Genomic DNA, 17360 nt, shown 5'->3' with positions numbered 1-17360 from the left:
GATTTCTTCTGGCTCTGTGATACTTTTTGCCGGACAGAACGGTGTGGTTCTTCAACTATTTGCAGCCAGGGGCCCCCATTTCCCCCTCCCTTTATTATTACTGGTTATATGACAGGAACAGAAGCCCCAAAGAAAATGAAATTGTGCTCAATTAAGAAAACGAAACAAAAAACAGTCGGCCACATCTTCGTTTGAATGGTTAGTGTTCCATCCCCTTTCCTATTGTTACTTTCATGTCTGAAGCGCGTATTCCCACTGCGTTATTTATATTATGTCCCGTGTATCACTGCTGTGAAGAGCAATGTACTTGGATGGCGCTATATAAAGATAAAACAGGCATAGAAAAAAGGTGCACTCTCTTGATCCCTTGTTTGGAACTGCCTCGGGTGCACGCCGTGCGCCAAACGGCGCAACCCATATAGCAATGTATTCTCCCTCCACGAAGGAACAAACAAAATGGCAGCACTGCAGAGGACTAATGTTGGATTTATTTAAAGTGAGGTCAGATCTGATTTCACTTTAAATAAATCCAATATCAGTCCTCTGCAGAGCTTCCTGCTTGGAAGGAGAATACATTGCTATATAAAGATATACATACATATACTGAATTAAGCCAAATCGATGATTAAACCCAGCATAAAATGTTTTTTTTTTTTTTTTGGTTGGCTACAAGGAGTGCATTTCTAAAAACAGTTTGGGCCATGCGTTCGGGGCTGCACATGTAATCACGGTCTCATCAGAGTTGTCAATCACATCTTCTCTTCCTCTTTATTTTTTTGTAACTTATTTATTTCAATGTTCAGATACCCGTATTGAAAGGGATACAGAAATAAAGAAAAAAGAGAGGGGGGGGGGGGAGAGGGGGGTAGGTACCACAAATTTAACACCAGAATAAAACAAAAAACATAAATATAACAACGCCAGACAACCACAACCCCATTCATTACACAAAATATGAAAAAAAGGACATAGAGTCCATCCACGGTGCAGCAGAAACGAATCACAGGCTTATGCCATATAACATCCAATAAATCCCTTATATAACGGATAATAGCAATCTTGATCCTGGGTGTATACGTCCTTCTAAAGCTGCTCCAATATATTGAATAGGAGTACTGACATTAAGTGTCATCATAACCTATAGTTCATAAACATGTGACCGCCAAATCTAACAGGCTTAAACCGCAGAGTGGGATTTATAGGGTACTAGGGAGACACAAATACCAGTGGTAGAGTGTCCCCTTTTAACCAACCACACTCAGAGCCACAGAACATATAGGTAACGCAGTCAGTAACCAGCCAGGCAATACCACAGTACACTCACTGTTTGTATGAAGTGAAAGCGATCCGTGCAAGCGTGCATCCAACTTGATAGAAGATCAGGAGAAGAACAGCCTCTGGGGAGGAAAGTGGAGCACTGCGCAGGGCTAAAGTACAGGAACCAGCACACCATAGGTTAAAAACGACTTTATTAAGCAGCTAGGGGAGACACCAACAGTGGAGCAACCACCCACTCTGACGCGTTTCGGGCTAGGCCCTTTGTCAAAGAGTATGGTGTGCTGGTTCCTGTACTTTTGCCCTGCTCAGTGCTCCATTACACAAAATAACCAACTCTCTGAGAAACTACAACCCTCGGTCCACAGTATCACAAAAAAATCACCTATTCCCCCTAGAGTACCAGGGCTCTCAATCTTTCTGAATTTTTCTAGAGTTGTACAGTATCTCACAAAAGCTGTTAGTCTTTCCATAGATTGCACCTCGTTTATTCTCGAGATAATCTCTCTCATGGAGGGGGGTTGGGGCTTTTTGCAGGCCCCTGCGATTGCACGCCTCGCCGCAGTCAGGATATGTAACAATAATTTAGATTTGTTTTCATTTAAAGATTCTAGCGGCTTACCCAGGACCATTATTATCGGGTCTAGGGGAATTCTTATCCCAATAATTTCTCGCACCAGATTTTGCACTATTCTCCAAAATCTCTGTATTTTGGGACAAGACCACCAGTTATGGGCCATATCCCCGACACCACCGCAACCTCTACCTCAAAGATTCGTAGTTGCTGGATAAATCTGCCTCAACCTCTGAGGCGTCAGATACCATCTGAACATAACTTTATAAATATTCTCTTTAGATATTGTACAAAGTGAAGTATTCGTTGCATTGACCCAAATAAGTTGCCAATCTTCCCAGGGAATCTCTACCTGGAAATCGTGGGCCCATTGGTCCATACAGCGGTGTGTGCAGGGGCCCTTGAAATCCCGAGACTTCTCTTCCTCTTTAAACACATTATATACATACACTCTTCTCTGGTCACTACCACCTGTTCTTTTGGTTTTTCTGGTGTTTAAAGAATCTTCTGTTGCCAGCAGAGTTTTCAGGTGTGCCTAATTACCCTAATGGGTTCCAAGATATCCGATGTTCTATTCAGTTGTACCGTATGGCTACAACAGGGGTGCTCAACTCCAGTCCTCAAGCTCTCCTCCACACCCCCCCCCCCCCAAAAAAATATTTCAGGGTTATAGGATAGCACAGGTGTCTCAATCAGAGGCTCAGTCCATGAACAAATAAAAACAAAAAATGTGCCAAAGCAGTTTATTTTCTTTTATTCCGCCGCACAGTAAAAGTCGGAGTTGTAAGTACAGTATAAGAAATGTATACAAAGGTAACACGCGTATTCTGATAACCAAGCACCGCTGAATGATCACGTTCCTACATATCTCCATTTGTTCTTAGCACTTGTGTCACCATATGGAGCATTTCTCCACTTTTATCATTAAGAGACAACACACACAAGGTTGTAGGACAGGGGTGGGCAACTCCAGTCCTCAAGGGCCACCAACAGGTCAGGTTTTCAGGATATCCCTGCTTCAGCACAGGTTGCTCAATCAGTCCCTGCTTCAACACAGGTGGCTCAGTCCGGAAGCAGGGATAGCCTGAAAACCCTGGCCTGTTGGTGGCCCTTGAGGACTGCAGTTGCCCACTCCTGTTCTAGGATGACTGCTTGCAGGTGTCCCACCTCCTCTGTGTGCTTCCACCTTAGGCAGATGTTACTTTATAATCCATGATACACGAATTGGGGGCTTTTGAATTAATCTGTCAGTAACTAGTAATGGGGCAAAATGTATGCTTTTTAGTGATGCAACGGGTACCCAGTAATAACCTTGTGTTTTGTTAACCCGGCATATCCGGCCATACTTTACCTACGAGGAAATTACCTGGACCCGGCTAGAATCCGGCTGGTTCTGGGTACTTTAGCAGAAGACAAGGACAGCAGCCGGCGGTGGACATCCTCCTTCGCTCCCTCCACCGCCAGCTGTTGTCCTTTGCAGGCTGCCATCCTCCTCTCCCTCCGTCGCCGGCTGCTGTCCTCTCGAGGCTGCCATCATCTCTCCACCGCCCGACATCCTCCTCCTCTTCCTCCACCACCGGCTGCTGCCCTCCTCACCTCCCAAATCTACCAGACAGGGTACCCAGTGTTTTTAAGGACCCGGTAGATTTCTAATGCTTTTAAAGCATTATCAAAACTACATTAAAAAAAACAGATGAAAGAAAACCAGTCCACACTATTTTCTTAGCTCAACAATATTTACCAAACATACTATGTACAGTGCTGCCTTTCTTTCATCTAATTACCACCTTAAAACATGACATTGATGTTGAATAAACAAGAAAAGTCAATGTAAATTTTCCAGTTGGATTATTAACTTTATACCGTGTATCAGTGAAAAATCAGAAACGTCATTATGGTAGATTAAGAAAGCTTTATGCTTTAGTTGTAGCTCCTCCGAAGTATAAAAATGCAATTTTTCTCTGTGTTCACTTCTTATTTTTCTGCGTGTACTGTAGCGCTTTCTTTTCTTTAGTGCTGCAGTGCCCATGTCTCCTCTGGAGCCGTTATACCTTACACTCCCAATGTTCTCATAGGCATACAGTAACGTCAATCATTTACCATCTACAGTGTCTGATCTCCGAATGTCCCGGAAATTACATGGATACATTATATGAATATACATTTGTACATATCCTGGGCAGTTTGGGGGCCTCACAGAAGGCATGAATGCGGATATCTAGGGAACGGTATAACATCTTTGATGTTTTCCACTCCCAGAATGCATTGAAGGTAGCGTTCGAAACCCATTCCAAAGCCCCCATGGGGGACGGACCCGAACTGACGCAGTTCTAAATACCTGGTATAAGAGACAAAGGACAAATAAAATAATGGAAGACACAGAGTATCCAATATTTCCCAATATCCAGCATGTTATTTATACAAAGAAAACTTTTTAATGGAGATAACTTGCGGAATTGAATGCCATTTGCGCCGGCATTGATGTAAAAAACATAAGTAGACATTTATTTGCAGAACAACAAAAAAAGGCCATGGAATTTCAGGTTTACACTTATAAATAAATGTATATCCATTAACTGAATGAAATGAGAATAAAACGAGAAAATGTTATTGTATTAAGTCCCATTAAATCCAGTGGTATAAAGAAGGTATATTACTATAGTAAATAAACACACAGATACCCAACAAGCTCTAGCCCACTAGTACTCCTTTGGAGACGGAGACACACACACACACACACACACACACACACACACACACACACACACACACACACACACACACACACACACACACACACACACGGTAATGTTCGGGGTTTCTCAGAGCTTGTTGGGTATCTGTGTGTTTATTAACTATGTGCAGCTGGTCTCAGCCGTTTTTGGGAGGTTAGTGGCCCCTCCCCCCGAAGGTTTAAGCTCTCCCCTCCCCACTTTCCAAGTTGGCAGGTCAGTTTCATTTTGCTGGGTTACGACAGATCCGATGCTGATCATTCAGGTAAATAAGAATTTTAACTCAGGGAGAGTTAGGACCTGCTAACGGTAATGCCTAGAAGTTTGCTCGCAGGCTTAAGACGCTGGCCAACGGGTTAAAATAAATTACCCTTTTTCAAGAAAATATATAGGTATTGCACAGTGTATTTTTGTCACACTGGAAGTAGCTTTGGGCATCTTTGTTTGTTTTTTTGTTGTATATATTACTATAGTATGTGTATGCCCAACACACCGTCTCTAACTATTCTATTTATCAATAGCCATATTGATTTGAGAATGTCTTATCTGTAGGATGTGTTTCAAGAGACTAATAAGAATATAAACCTAAACCGGGCAACATCTGTACATTTGTTGAAATTGTGCCCCAATTAGAAGGCAAAGTGAACAGACGGCATTGAGATGTTTCATGGATAAAGTCTAGGTGATCACCACCAAAATCAGACAATAGACATAAGTATTTCATTTGTTTAAATATTGCAAATACAGGTAAACCCCGTTATAACGCGCCTCGCTATACCGCGATTCGGTTATAACGCGGTTTTCCCGTGGCTCCCGTTTAAAAAATAAAAATAAATTTTTTTTACAAATTTAAAAAATAAAATAAATTTTTTTTAGTTTTTTTTTTTGCACACTGCACACACTGCACACACTGCACACACTCACTGCACACACACTGCACATTGCACACACTGCTCATTGCACACACTGCACACACTGCACACACACACTGCACACACACTGCTCATTGCTCACACTGACACACTGCTCATTGCTCACACTGACACACTGCTCATTGCTCACACTGACACACTGCTCATTGCTCACACTGCACACTGCACACACACTGCTCACACTGACACACTGCTCATTGCACACACTGACACACTGCACATTGCTCACATTGCACACACACTACACACTGCTCACACTGCACACACTGCACACACTGACACTGCTCATTGCTCACACTGACACACTGCTCATTGCTCACACTGACACACTGCTCATTGCTCACACTGACACACTGCTCATTGCTCACACTGCACACTGCACACACACTGCTCACACTGACACACTGCTCATTGCACACACTGACACACTGCACATTGCTCACATTGCACACACACTACACACTGCTCACACTGCACACACTGCACACACTGACACTGCTCATTGCTCACACTGACACACTGCTCATTGCTCACACTGCACACTGCACACACACTGCTCATTGCACACACTGCACACACACTGCACACTGCACACACACTGCTCATTGCTCACACTGCCACACTGCACACACCACACACACACACACACACAGCCTTACCTTGGGGATGATTGGTGAGGCATGTGGCTACAGGAGGGGGGGGGGGGGGGGGGCGCTGCGTGCCGCTGGGGGTGGTGCTGCGGTGGAGGGGGTGATGGCTGCGGGGGCCCCCGATGCTGCAGGGGCTGGTGGGATGGCCCGGTGCAGCGCGGGGGGGCAGGTAGGTGGGGGTAGGTTGGCGGTACGGCCCGGGGCGGGGGGTGGGACGTCATTGGGGGGTGGGGGGCCCTGCGATGCGGCGGAGTGGCAGGACGACCCTGCGATGCGGCGGGGCGAGGGGGCCCGGTCCTGCGAGGGGGAGGGTGGTGACGGTGCTGGGGGGGTTGGTGCTGCAGGGGTCGAGGCGGCTGATCACCTGTTCCCCGGGCCTCCCTCTCGCGCCGGAGCTGATGACTTCCGGCAGTTTTTTTTCCTTCTGTTCCCCGGGCCTCCCTCTCGCGGGAAGGGGCTGGGAGGGAGAGGGAGGGGGCTGGGAGGGAGAGGGAGGGGGATGGGAGGGAGAGGGAGGGGGCTGGGAGGGAGAGGGAGGAGGCATGTGGCCCGCATGTAGGGCTTCCGGACACCTCTTCCTTCCTTCTCTCCTCACTCCCTCCCGAACAGGCACGCGGCGGCCATTTTTTTTTAAAATTAGCGCGACCCCGTTATTAACGCGGTGGTCTCGGGGTGGACCCCGAGGACCGCGTTATAACGGGGTTTACCTGTATTTCTGAACATAATTTCATATTGCCCTAGCACAGGGATGGCCAACTCCAGTCCTCAAGGGCCACCAACAGGTCAGGTTTTCATGATATCCCTGCTTCAGCACAGGTGGCTCAGTCGAAGACTGTTGGTGGCCCTTGAGACCAGAAGTTGGCCACCCCTGCTCTAGGACGATAACGCAATGTTATGCTACAATATTGGGAAATTAAGCCTATGCAAATGAGATGTCGTACAGACATTATATTGCATACATTTGGCTTTGAGGAGGCCATGTTTACTCAGACTTTAACATTCAGTTCTGGTTTAGGCAACGTCATATCAGAACCCTAATGCATTGTGGTTCTGGGCCTACGGGCTCCATATAAGATGCAAAGCAGATTGTTTACACTTAAGAAAACTACACTCGCAAAACCTGTTTATCTACTCAACTTACATTCATACTGAACTGGCCCAAAATATTATTATTCTTGACAAGTTTACCAACAAAACTAACAGAAAAACAGGTGACATAACTTGTATTCTTACCATTGATATGCGTCTTTCAGCCCTAACCTGTAGTTAGAAAGAACAGAAAATATTTAGTGAACAGTTCAAACAATAAGGACAGGTGACAGATCTAATTTTAAGGGAAAAAACAACATGGTTTGGTTGACTTACACAGTAAGTATTCTTACAAACATTTTAGAAATGTGAATGCTACAAGTACTTTTATAGGAAAATGTTCCCAGCACGCAATTTAAAGGAGAATCAGACAAAGGTCAAATGCAAATAAAGAATATATTGAATGAACATAAGTAGATGCAACAAGCAGTCGACCCAAGATAGGCTATGGAGAGTACAACTCATCAAGCAGAACTATACAATATAAAAAATAGGGGGAGTGGAGGGAAAAGGGGGTGAAATACAAAGGAAAAAAGGGGAGGTGAAGGGAAAAAATTATGTACAACTAGTGTAAAAGATGAGGTGATATATACAAGGGGGGCAACGTTTCGGGGCCTAAATCGCCCCTTCTTCATGCCCGTTCCCACAGACCTTTTGAGTCTATGGTCCTTCCCTTATGAACCTCCATCCAAAACCTCATCTATATCAAGTACTAATACTTGAATATGCTAACGGCATGGACTTGATACATTTAATGTAAACAATGACGATCTCCAAAATATGCCTGGAGACACAGAAAAACACCTAAATGTAGCACCAGTGCACTTACTACAGTACTAGCAGAGTAAAAAAAATCTGCCCTGTGTATCTCAAGACAACATAGACCAATTTAAATGCTAAATATAGCTATTGAACAAAATTACTCTCTTTAGAACAAAACGTCTTTAGAACACCAATGTTAAATATTGCTATGATACACAACGATTCCGTAAGTCACAAACTGCTATTAGAGCAAGGAAAGAGTAAAGAACATTACGGATCCTCAGCGATACAGAGTAAAGAGCGGTCAGGTAGTCATCTGTGGCAGTCTGCTGCATTCATGCTCCAGTATTTGGTATTACAGTGCAGAGGAGGGTGAGAGCTCATGTAAAGCAGAGTAACATCTGGGCTGTTCTGTGTCTGTACCTATACTGATGTCTCTGCTCAGCCGAAGTAGAAATCGGACACAGGATCAGCCAATCCCTACAACTGAGAGCCTATGTAAAGATACATAGAACCCTTATAGCAATATCCCTGACGAAGCGAATTAGCGAACCGCGTTAGATTGACTCGCAAGCTACCGTAGTTTTTGGAACACGCAACCAATCCAAAGCTGTCAGGCGCAAAAACATTGGGCGTTTGTGAGTGCACATTTGTTTTTATACCAGTCCTTGTTATATTAAATGTTATTATGCCATGTCATTTCTCTTTCATTCATTAAGGATTCCGTTGGAAGTTTGAAGAATATCCCCAAATTCCAACCTGGTATTAAATCCACACAGCTTTATTTTCATCTGCTGCTATTTGGATAACTGAGGAGGAAGTTCCTAGAAGACACCATATCAGGTGTGCGTTATCCATACTAGGCTTATTATAGGCCTTGATCAATCTGAGTTTACTTTGACATCACTGACTTTTATTTGAGCAAGAATTATAAATCGACAGACAAAATACAGGCTGATATGACTATGCTGGTCTGACTAATTAGTCAATTACAGCAAATCTGTCTAATATATTTCTTTGTGGTTTTTTCCTTGTATTTCTCCTATGTTTGGAAATCTCGCTTCAGTTTGTGTGCCGGAGGACAGTTTCCTTTTTTAATATGTGCATCAATACAATCCACACAAGGATAAGTAATTAGCCGATCGATCGGCAAATATTCAGCTCTGGGGTTCACTAAATGTGCAGTAGAAGTGGACCCAATATGAAAAGTTCTCTGGGGTAGATCATGTGACCAGGCAGTCACTAGTTACAATTGGTGCACTGCTAGAGAGAGGGCGGGGCTCAAAAAGGGTGTGCCAGAGCCGGTTTCATAAGGGGACGTGACTGTGTAAATGGTTGCTATAGAAACAAAAATCCTTGTTACGTTAATACATTAAAATTGTCAGTTATTTTTTTTAAAAAAATGCTACAAGTATTTTCTCATAGTACAGAACTAATTAAAAAAAACAAAACAAAAAAACACATGTAGGATATTGCTTGGTCTGCAGCTTTAATCAAGGGTAGTCTAGTAAGGGAGAAAAAGTGATGCACACAGGTGCACAATGTGATGCATCTCATTCTGATAAATGCATTATATAGCTCCTCCTAATTCCTTCCACTGACACTCCCACTCATGGTACAAAACATACAGTATTATGAGCAAAAAAAAGAGTAGCACGCCACAGGATATTCTCAAGCGGTCTGTGGTTTAGCAACTAAAATGTCAGTCCAGCATAGTGGTCCTTTGTCCAGGGTCCACCTGGAGAAAGGTCCACTATGCTGAACCGAAACATATTTTGTATGAGCAATATGTCCACAATGGTATATCCCCATGGTGTATGTAGTCACCTTTTGAGTAAATGTCATTTTCTTAAACATCATTGAGCGTTTTCAATCTTTTCCTTATTCCCATTGAGAACATACAGTATTGGGTATACGTTTAGGGATAGGGGTTCCCTATGGTCTTTGAGACACCACAGCTTATATGAACAACTTTTCCTCCTTCTTGAATATGATTTTTATGTTGCTGTTTTATTTGTGTAAAAAATATTTAGTATGAGCACTAACTCTTTCTTTGTGATAAAATCTAACATTGAATAAGTAAAGTCTTCAGCTCTAATTAAACCGGTTTACCTGTGAAGTGACTGCTCTCTTTTTTTCCCGTTTTACCAGTGTTTCGTTAAATGGGGATTTAGTTAAATTTGTGTTTTTTTCTTGGAACAAGGGGGACCAATGACTCTCACGGTTATCCTAAAATGAATCATGGTGGTGGATGTGAAATTGGGGTGCTGTGTCAAGATTTGGGGGTTTCCGTGCTCACCTTCGTTCCCTGCGAGAAGGTGAGAGACAATTAACAACAGTGAGAATGAAAGGTGCGAGACAACAGTTTGCTGTTAACACCCACACGCAGCGGCATATTTTCCATTAGGCCCGGGCCTAGCGTGGCAAAAATGTCCGCCCCCATATACATTTGCAGTGCTCTTGGGCCCATCGGGCCTGATGGGAAGTCGCTTACATACGGTGGCTGCCCCTTTGCTGCCGCCCTCCTTCTCCATTCGAATCCTAGCGTTAAATGACGCCTCGGACATCACACAGCGTCGTGTTTCCACGGTGTCTCGTTGCCATGGCAATGCGACATTGCGATGTAAAATGACGTCATGCTACCAAGGCAATGTGGCGCCGTGCGATGTCACGTTGGTGACATCCGCGGTGTCATTTGATGCTGGGATTTGAATGGAGGAGGGCGGCAGCAAGGAGGCGGCTGACAAAGATAAGCTGCCCACACGTCTGTGTGTCTGTGTGACAAGAGTACCCAATAGGGTTCAGCTCCAGAGACCCCTTGCTTTAATTCTGTATTTTAAAACAAAACAAAACAAAAAAAGAGACATCTTTAATTGCCTCTTTAAATCCATTCTTCACGATTTGCCATTATTATTATCTTTTAGTTGTATGGCGCCAACATAGTTTGCAGCGCAGTACAATGTGGGAGGGAGGCTAATAACATTGTATGACTAGAGAGTATATGTATGTTAAAACAAGCAGACAATAGGAAGGCGGTCCCTGGACAAAATGTTCCGCTGCCACAAAGGCCTCCAACCTAGATCTCCTAAGACTGAGAAACCTCCCAACGTCTTGGAATGGCTCCACCATTACAAGACAAAAGAGGCGCTCTCCACTTCTATAAGATTCAAGCCCTGCTTGTCTTGGCTACAAGCTTAAAACGATTTAGCTCGTACCACCCTAGTGCGTACCCGCAGTCTTAAGCCCATCACAGACGTTCTACGTTAAAAAGATACTATTGCCAGTGAGGATTTTGCTCCAGACTTCTGGCACCCAGCAATGGATCCCAAACCACTCTGGGGAACCCAGAGTATGTATGATCTTCTTGGAACATCTGGGCATTCAATTCCGACCTCACCTTCAAGACTGAACAGATTCCTTGAAGGTTAAGCAGGTCGGGACCAAACCGAGACCAAAAAGGATATTGCGAAAAATACACTTTAATCTGCTGATTGAGGAGATGCTCTCTCTTTCACCAGGACACCCTCTCCGAGCGGACACAGGGTGGCACATGACTGGTCACCATCGTGCTGCCTGGCGACCCCTCAGAAGTGCTTCTTCCCTAGTCCCTTGCTATTTGACAGCAGGGTATTTGGAAAAGATCGTTGCTCCTGTGTTCACATTAAAGTGTCTCTTTTTTCTATTAACGATTCTCCTTAACATCATTGGCCATCACATTTTTTACATGTTAATCCCATTTTGTTATCCACTTCCCAGTCATTTTTTAACTATACTTTAAATGCACATACAAGAAAGAAATGCGGCAGCTATAACACAAGCTGTTCACTTTTGCTCTAACAAAAAAGAACAATGATAATGCGCCAGATGGGGTGTTACTCTTGATGAGGGCAACAACAAAACAAAAATAAAACAAAAAACAAAAAAAAAAACACATGTGACATGAACCAGTCCGGTGCGTATAGGGTATTGCAAAAGGAAAAGTATATATGAGTGAGACAAACACTACCCAATACGTGAAGCAGCTTCTTTAAAACAGGGAACCTCCAGTCCCTGCTAGGTACATAACAACAAAGAAAAGGTTAGAAGCGCAGTCAGTATAGGGTTGAGGTCAAACTATATAACTTTATTGAAACATCTAGTCCCAGGGCTGAACCTCTAGGACAACAACAGCATAAGAATTAATGCATATAATATTATTAAAAAAGAAAAAAACTATGTGGTTGAAGCTGTATGTGCAATTGCACTCGATGGGTCTCCAAGGGGTTAAAAACGGGAGTAGCCTGATGATAAATTTCAGTCCTGCAATCTGTGCACTGCCCGGGCAGATTTAGGAAAAAAGAGGGGGTACCCCAGGGCTGAGGCAATGCTCAAAATGCTCACCCTTAATCCACTTTGATATGTTGGTGTCCCGTAATCCTCCTTGCTCCTGAAATTCACTCCGTAGCAAGCTGTTCAGATGCGCTGATTGCACTTGGTAGCAGACAGCCCTCCGGGTGTCCGGGTCTGATGTCACTTCCGGCTGTGACGCACAGACCCTTCCCGGTAGTCTCTGGGCTTCGTCTGTCAGCTCTCCTCCTCCTTCAAGTTGCCGATCACCAGGCAAACAGGTTGCGATCAGCTGGAGCCCAACGTGTGATGTCAGCAACAATTCCAATGTACTGAATGGAAGCAACACCCTATTGCTCCTCCTCCTACGCGTTTCACCAAAGGGCTTCGTCAGGGATATCATTGCACTAGTGCCTTCTTAATTTATAGCCAAGTTGATTGCATTGACTCAATATAATGTGATAAAAGGCTTACATAATGATTCAATAAAGCCATTATCCTAAAGGACTGGTGCTCATGATACAAATGCCTGGTTCATGTCACAAAAAACACTACTTAAACAAAAAACATAAAAACAAAAAAGAAAATAATTGCAATGTATATTAAAATGTTTACAAATCTAAAACTTGGTTAATAAAATATTATATTATTTAAACTTGTATTCTTTTGTTGATTTTTTGGTGTTCGTATTTGTAAAAACAAATCACTTCCTTAATATGTATTATGATAATTTAACTAAATAGATAAAACACCTTGTATAACCCTCAAATATATGTATACTTAAATGACTCACTAATTTAATTATTACAACAATAAAAAAATCAATCAATGCATAAAATGGATAGATAATATATTAAACACTTGTGGATAACAATTTAGAACATCTTAAAATCAATTCAACATAGAGACACTCTTAATATTAAACAATAAATGGTTAATGAGACAGATAAAAATTACTGAAAAGCTAAAAGATCCAATTCTTCATTTAGACCTGCTGGACTCATTGTTTGTAATTTAAAAATCCAGTAAGTTTCTTGTTTCCTAAGTTTTAAAAGCCTGTCACCCCTCATGGTTGTATGGTTAATATGTTCGATACCGATAATGGATAGACCTTCTATTCCTTTATTATGGGCTGTTAAAAAATGACGTGAAACCCCATGTCCAAGGAAGCCTTTTAAAATGTTTCGCCTCTGTTCGGTAAAACGTTCCTTTAAACTTCTCTTCGTGCGGCCTATATAATAAAGACCACAGGGACAACTAAGCAGATAAACAACATATGTCGTATTGCAGTTAATAAACTGTTTTATTCTAAATGTTTCCCCTGTAGACTTGGCTATAAATTAAGAAGGTACTAGTGCAATGATATCCCTGACGAAGCCCTTTGGTGAAACGCGTAGGAGGAGGAGCAATAGGGTGTTGCTTCCATTCAGTACATTGGAATTGTTGCTGACATCACACGTTGGGCTCCAGCTGATCGCAACCTGTTTGCCTGGTGATCGGCAACTTGAAGGAGGAGGAGAGCTGACAGACGAAGCCCAGAGACTACCGGGAAGGGTCTGTGCGTCACAGCCGGAAGTGACATCAGACCCGGACACCCGGAGGACTGTCTGCTACCAAGCGCAATCAGCGCATCTGAACAGCTTGCTACGGAGTGAATTTCAGGAGCAAGGAGGATTACGGGACACCAACATATCTAAGTGGATTAAGGGTGAGCAATTTTGAGCATTGCCTCAGCCCTGGTGTACCCCCTCTTTTTTCCTAAATCTGCCCGGGCAGTGCACAGATTGCAGGACTGAAATTTATCATCAGGCTACTCCCGTTTTTAACCCCTTGGAGACCCATCGAGTGCAATTGCACATACAGCTTCAACCACATAGTTTTTTTCTTTTTTAATAACATTATATGCATTAATTCTTATGCTGTTGTTGTCCTAGAGGTTCTGCCCTGGGACTAGATGTTTCAATAAAGTTATATAGTTTGACCTCAACCCTATACTGACTGCGCTTCTAACCTTTTCTTTGCACTTTTGCTCTAAGACACTTTGTTGTTGTTTGAAATGCTACAATTCTTGCTGAGGGATAGTGGCTGGCTGACCTGAAACTTAAATCAGCCAGACACATTACAAAGAAGTTTATATTACGTCAGTCAGACATGTTAAGATAATGGTATGATCGCTACTTCAGTAATCTAAAATCTATACTAGACTGGCTTTGATCACCCCCGACAAAGTTCCAAGCTGAGCTAAATGTACGTCGGGCATATGCGCATACTATGACGTCATACGGAGTGTTGGCAGGGTATCGCGAGCAGAGAACGGACGCAAAAAGCCAGTCTGGCTGACTGAAATTACAACTTGGCAGCGCACGTGGCTGCTGAATTGCACTTCAAGTCCAAATCTGACCGAGCCTTAACCCTTCATTCTTCAACATGTCTGTTCTTGCAGTCGTTCCTTTGAGCTTTTTTTTTTTTAAATTGTTTTAAAATCTAGGATTTCCTACTCAAATTATTTCTATTCTGCTCGAGATTGTAGGTAAACCTCGGCGAGGTTGCGTGGAATGAGCGACAGTCGAGGAAACACCTGTATAAAGATCTTTAGCATGTTGAAAAGATTCTTAAAAAATTTAAATATACACCTACTTATAGGAGTAAGGTGTCTTTTTCATTTATGATGACGTGCTAGATCAAAAACAACTTAAGGACTGTAACATTATTATTCATAGGACATGTTTTGGGAGAAGTCACTCGCTGTAATGCATCGGATTAGCACAGACTCACAGTAATGCATTGCCATTAGTGGACCAAAAGAAATGATATTTATTTTTCTTATAAACCTTGTAAGATAGACTGCACCTTGTGGCTCGAAGTATTGGCTGAATTAATAGTTGATGTGTATTTTGAAGTGCTTTGGACAATTCCAACATGAAGCAGGTAAAATATTTCAGATGTACATGGACAATTTGTAACAATTAAAATGCTTTTGTTTAAAAAACAGCAGCAACAACAACAACAACAACCTCTAAGTGCTTATCAGGACCTCAATGGATCTCATGCCCTTTTAGCAAAGAATGGGTTAATTTAGTAACCAGAAACAGAGAGCCTTAAAGTAAATGGCAGGTAACAATCAATAATGGCTATTAAACTTAAATGACATGGTTGGTTAACTGGCTAATAATAATAACTTTATTTATATAGGGCATTTTTCTCCCTACGAGACTCAAAAGCGCTGCACAGATGTAAAAAGGGAAAAAGAAAAAAAACATTTAAGATTATAAACGAGACCAAACGCAAAGAAAAATACAATCCAAGATGGGACGGTACTGTCGCTATTAAATGCCAGGTTATAGATCCTGAGCATGTTTATATAGATTTTCAGAGAGCGGCCTCTCGAACTGTATGAGGCAGACTGTTCCAAAGAGTGGGAACAGCGTGGCTAAAAGCTCGGGCCCCAAAAGAAGCCAAGGAGATTCTGGAAAATGTTAGGAGTTCTTCTTCTGCAGATTGAAGTGAGTGAATGGTAGTGTAGGGAACTAGAATCTCATTCAGATAGCTGGGACACTGGTCATGTAGTGCTTTGAATGTCAACAAGCCAATCTTGAAATAAAGTCCCTATTTTACTGGCAGCCAGTGCAGAGAACGGAGAATAAGAGTCACATGGTAATAACGGGTCTTGTTAGTTAACAACCTGACTGCCGCATTCTGCACAGACCTTTTCTGTAAGACCCAGGTAGAATGCATTGCAGTAGTCCAGGCGTGAGGACACAAAGGCATGGACAAGCATAGTAAGATCCTCTGAGGGATCAAGTGCTTAATCCTGACTACAGTATGTTCTTTAGGTGGAAGAATGAAGATTTGATCACGGCTGAAACCTGATGTTTAAGGGCCAAGTCACAGTCAAGGACAACACCAAGATTCTGCACAGGGACAGAATTTAGCAACAGGGAGCCCCCAAGCTTAAGGCCAGTGTGTTGACCTAGCTGCAGTCTTGTCTTCCGATGGTGAGCATCCACCACGAGCACTTCTGTCTTATCAGGATCGAACCTCAACCAACTGGCACTCATCAACTTTAGGAGCTCAGATAAACATCTATTGTAGACAAAAATAGGTCCTTGGTGCCTGGTGCAAAGGACAAGTAAAGTTGAGTGTCATCTGCATAGTAGTGGTAACCCAGGCCATGCCATATGATTATGTCACCTAGTGGCAGCATGTACACTGAGAACAACATAGGAGATAGGATAGAACCATGTGGCACTCCACATGACCGGGGCATTGGTGCAGAGGAGTACATTTCGGAAGAAACTGCAACCTGCCAGTGAGAAAGGATCTAAACCAGCTGAGAACTGTGCCACCCAGTCCACAGAAATCCTTCAGGCGCTCTATTAATGTCTTCTTTCAAACTAGCTGTTATTGTAGAATTATAAAATCGCACATTCTTAGTCCGTGCCCTGCGTGCTTTGGTAACTAGAATCACAGCCGAAACACACAGCTAACAGATAGTTTAATTTGCCAGCAGTTTTCCTGTTGATTGTAAGCTCTCTGGGCCAAGAACTCTTTTCACGCAATATTTCATTTTCCTCTTCCCTATTTTATATCTTGTAAAGGATCTCAATGAAGGGCGGATTACATTCGCTGGCGCTGTATAAAATCAAAATACTATATAATCCGTGTAAGGGCATGATTTGCATATGAAACAAATCTATTGACGATACTCACACTTGTATGTATACAAGTGTGGGAGTGTATATATATATATATATATATATATATATATATATATATATATATATATATATATATATATATATATACAGTGCTTGACAAATCACCCAAAAATCTACTCGCCGAACCAAATAATCTACTCGCCACCTAGTCCCGCCCCTAGTCCCGCCCCCAATCCCGCCCCGCTTAAAAAATACATAAATAAAATAAATTCCTAGTAAGAACATTCGTTTTTGACATAAGTTTATTTATTGTATTACATTATACTACAATTAGTCCTGGTTACGTGTTTGTGTGTGTGTGT

General features: G+C 42.7%; 1 protein-coding gene across 4 annotated transcripts in view; it reads right to left on the bottom strand.

Annotated features, from left to right (window-relative positions):
• Positions 1 to 2588: 2588 nt before the first annotated feature.
• NARS2 (asparaginyl-tRNA synthetase 2, mitochondrial) overlaps positions 2589 to 17360 on the bottom strand; it is a 70725-nt gene continuing 55953 nt past the window's right edge. For all 4 annotated transcript variants that reach the window (XM_075592608.1, XM_075592612.1, XM_075592611.1 and 1 more), the window contains 2 exons: positions 7397 to 7423; positions 2589 to 4187 (listed from right to left, as the gene is read on the bottom strand). In XM_075592608.1, coding sequence (XP_075448723.1) covers positions 4043 to 4187; positions 7397 to 7423 — 172 coding nt within the window. In that variant the 3' untranslated portion in view covers positions 2589 to 4042. The remainder of the gene's footprint in view (positions 4188 to 7396; positions 7424 to 17360) is intronic.

Source organism: Ascaphus truei, chromosome 3 (assembly GCF_040206685.1).
Source record: "Ascaphus truei isolate aAscTru1 chromosome 3, aAscTru1.hap1, whole genome shotgun sequence".
Taxonomy (NCBI): domain Eukaryota; kingdom Metazoa; phylum Chordata; class Amphibia; order Anura; family Ascaphidae; genus Ascaphus; species Ascaphus truei.
This window is presented reverse-complemented; position numbering and strand designations above follow the sequence as displayed.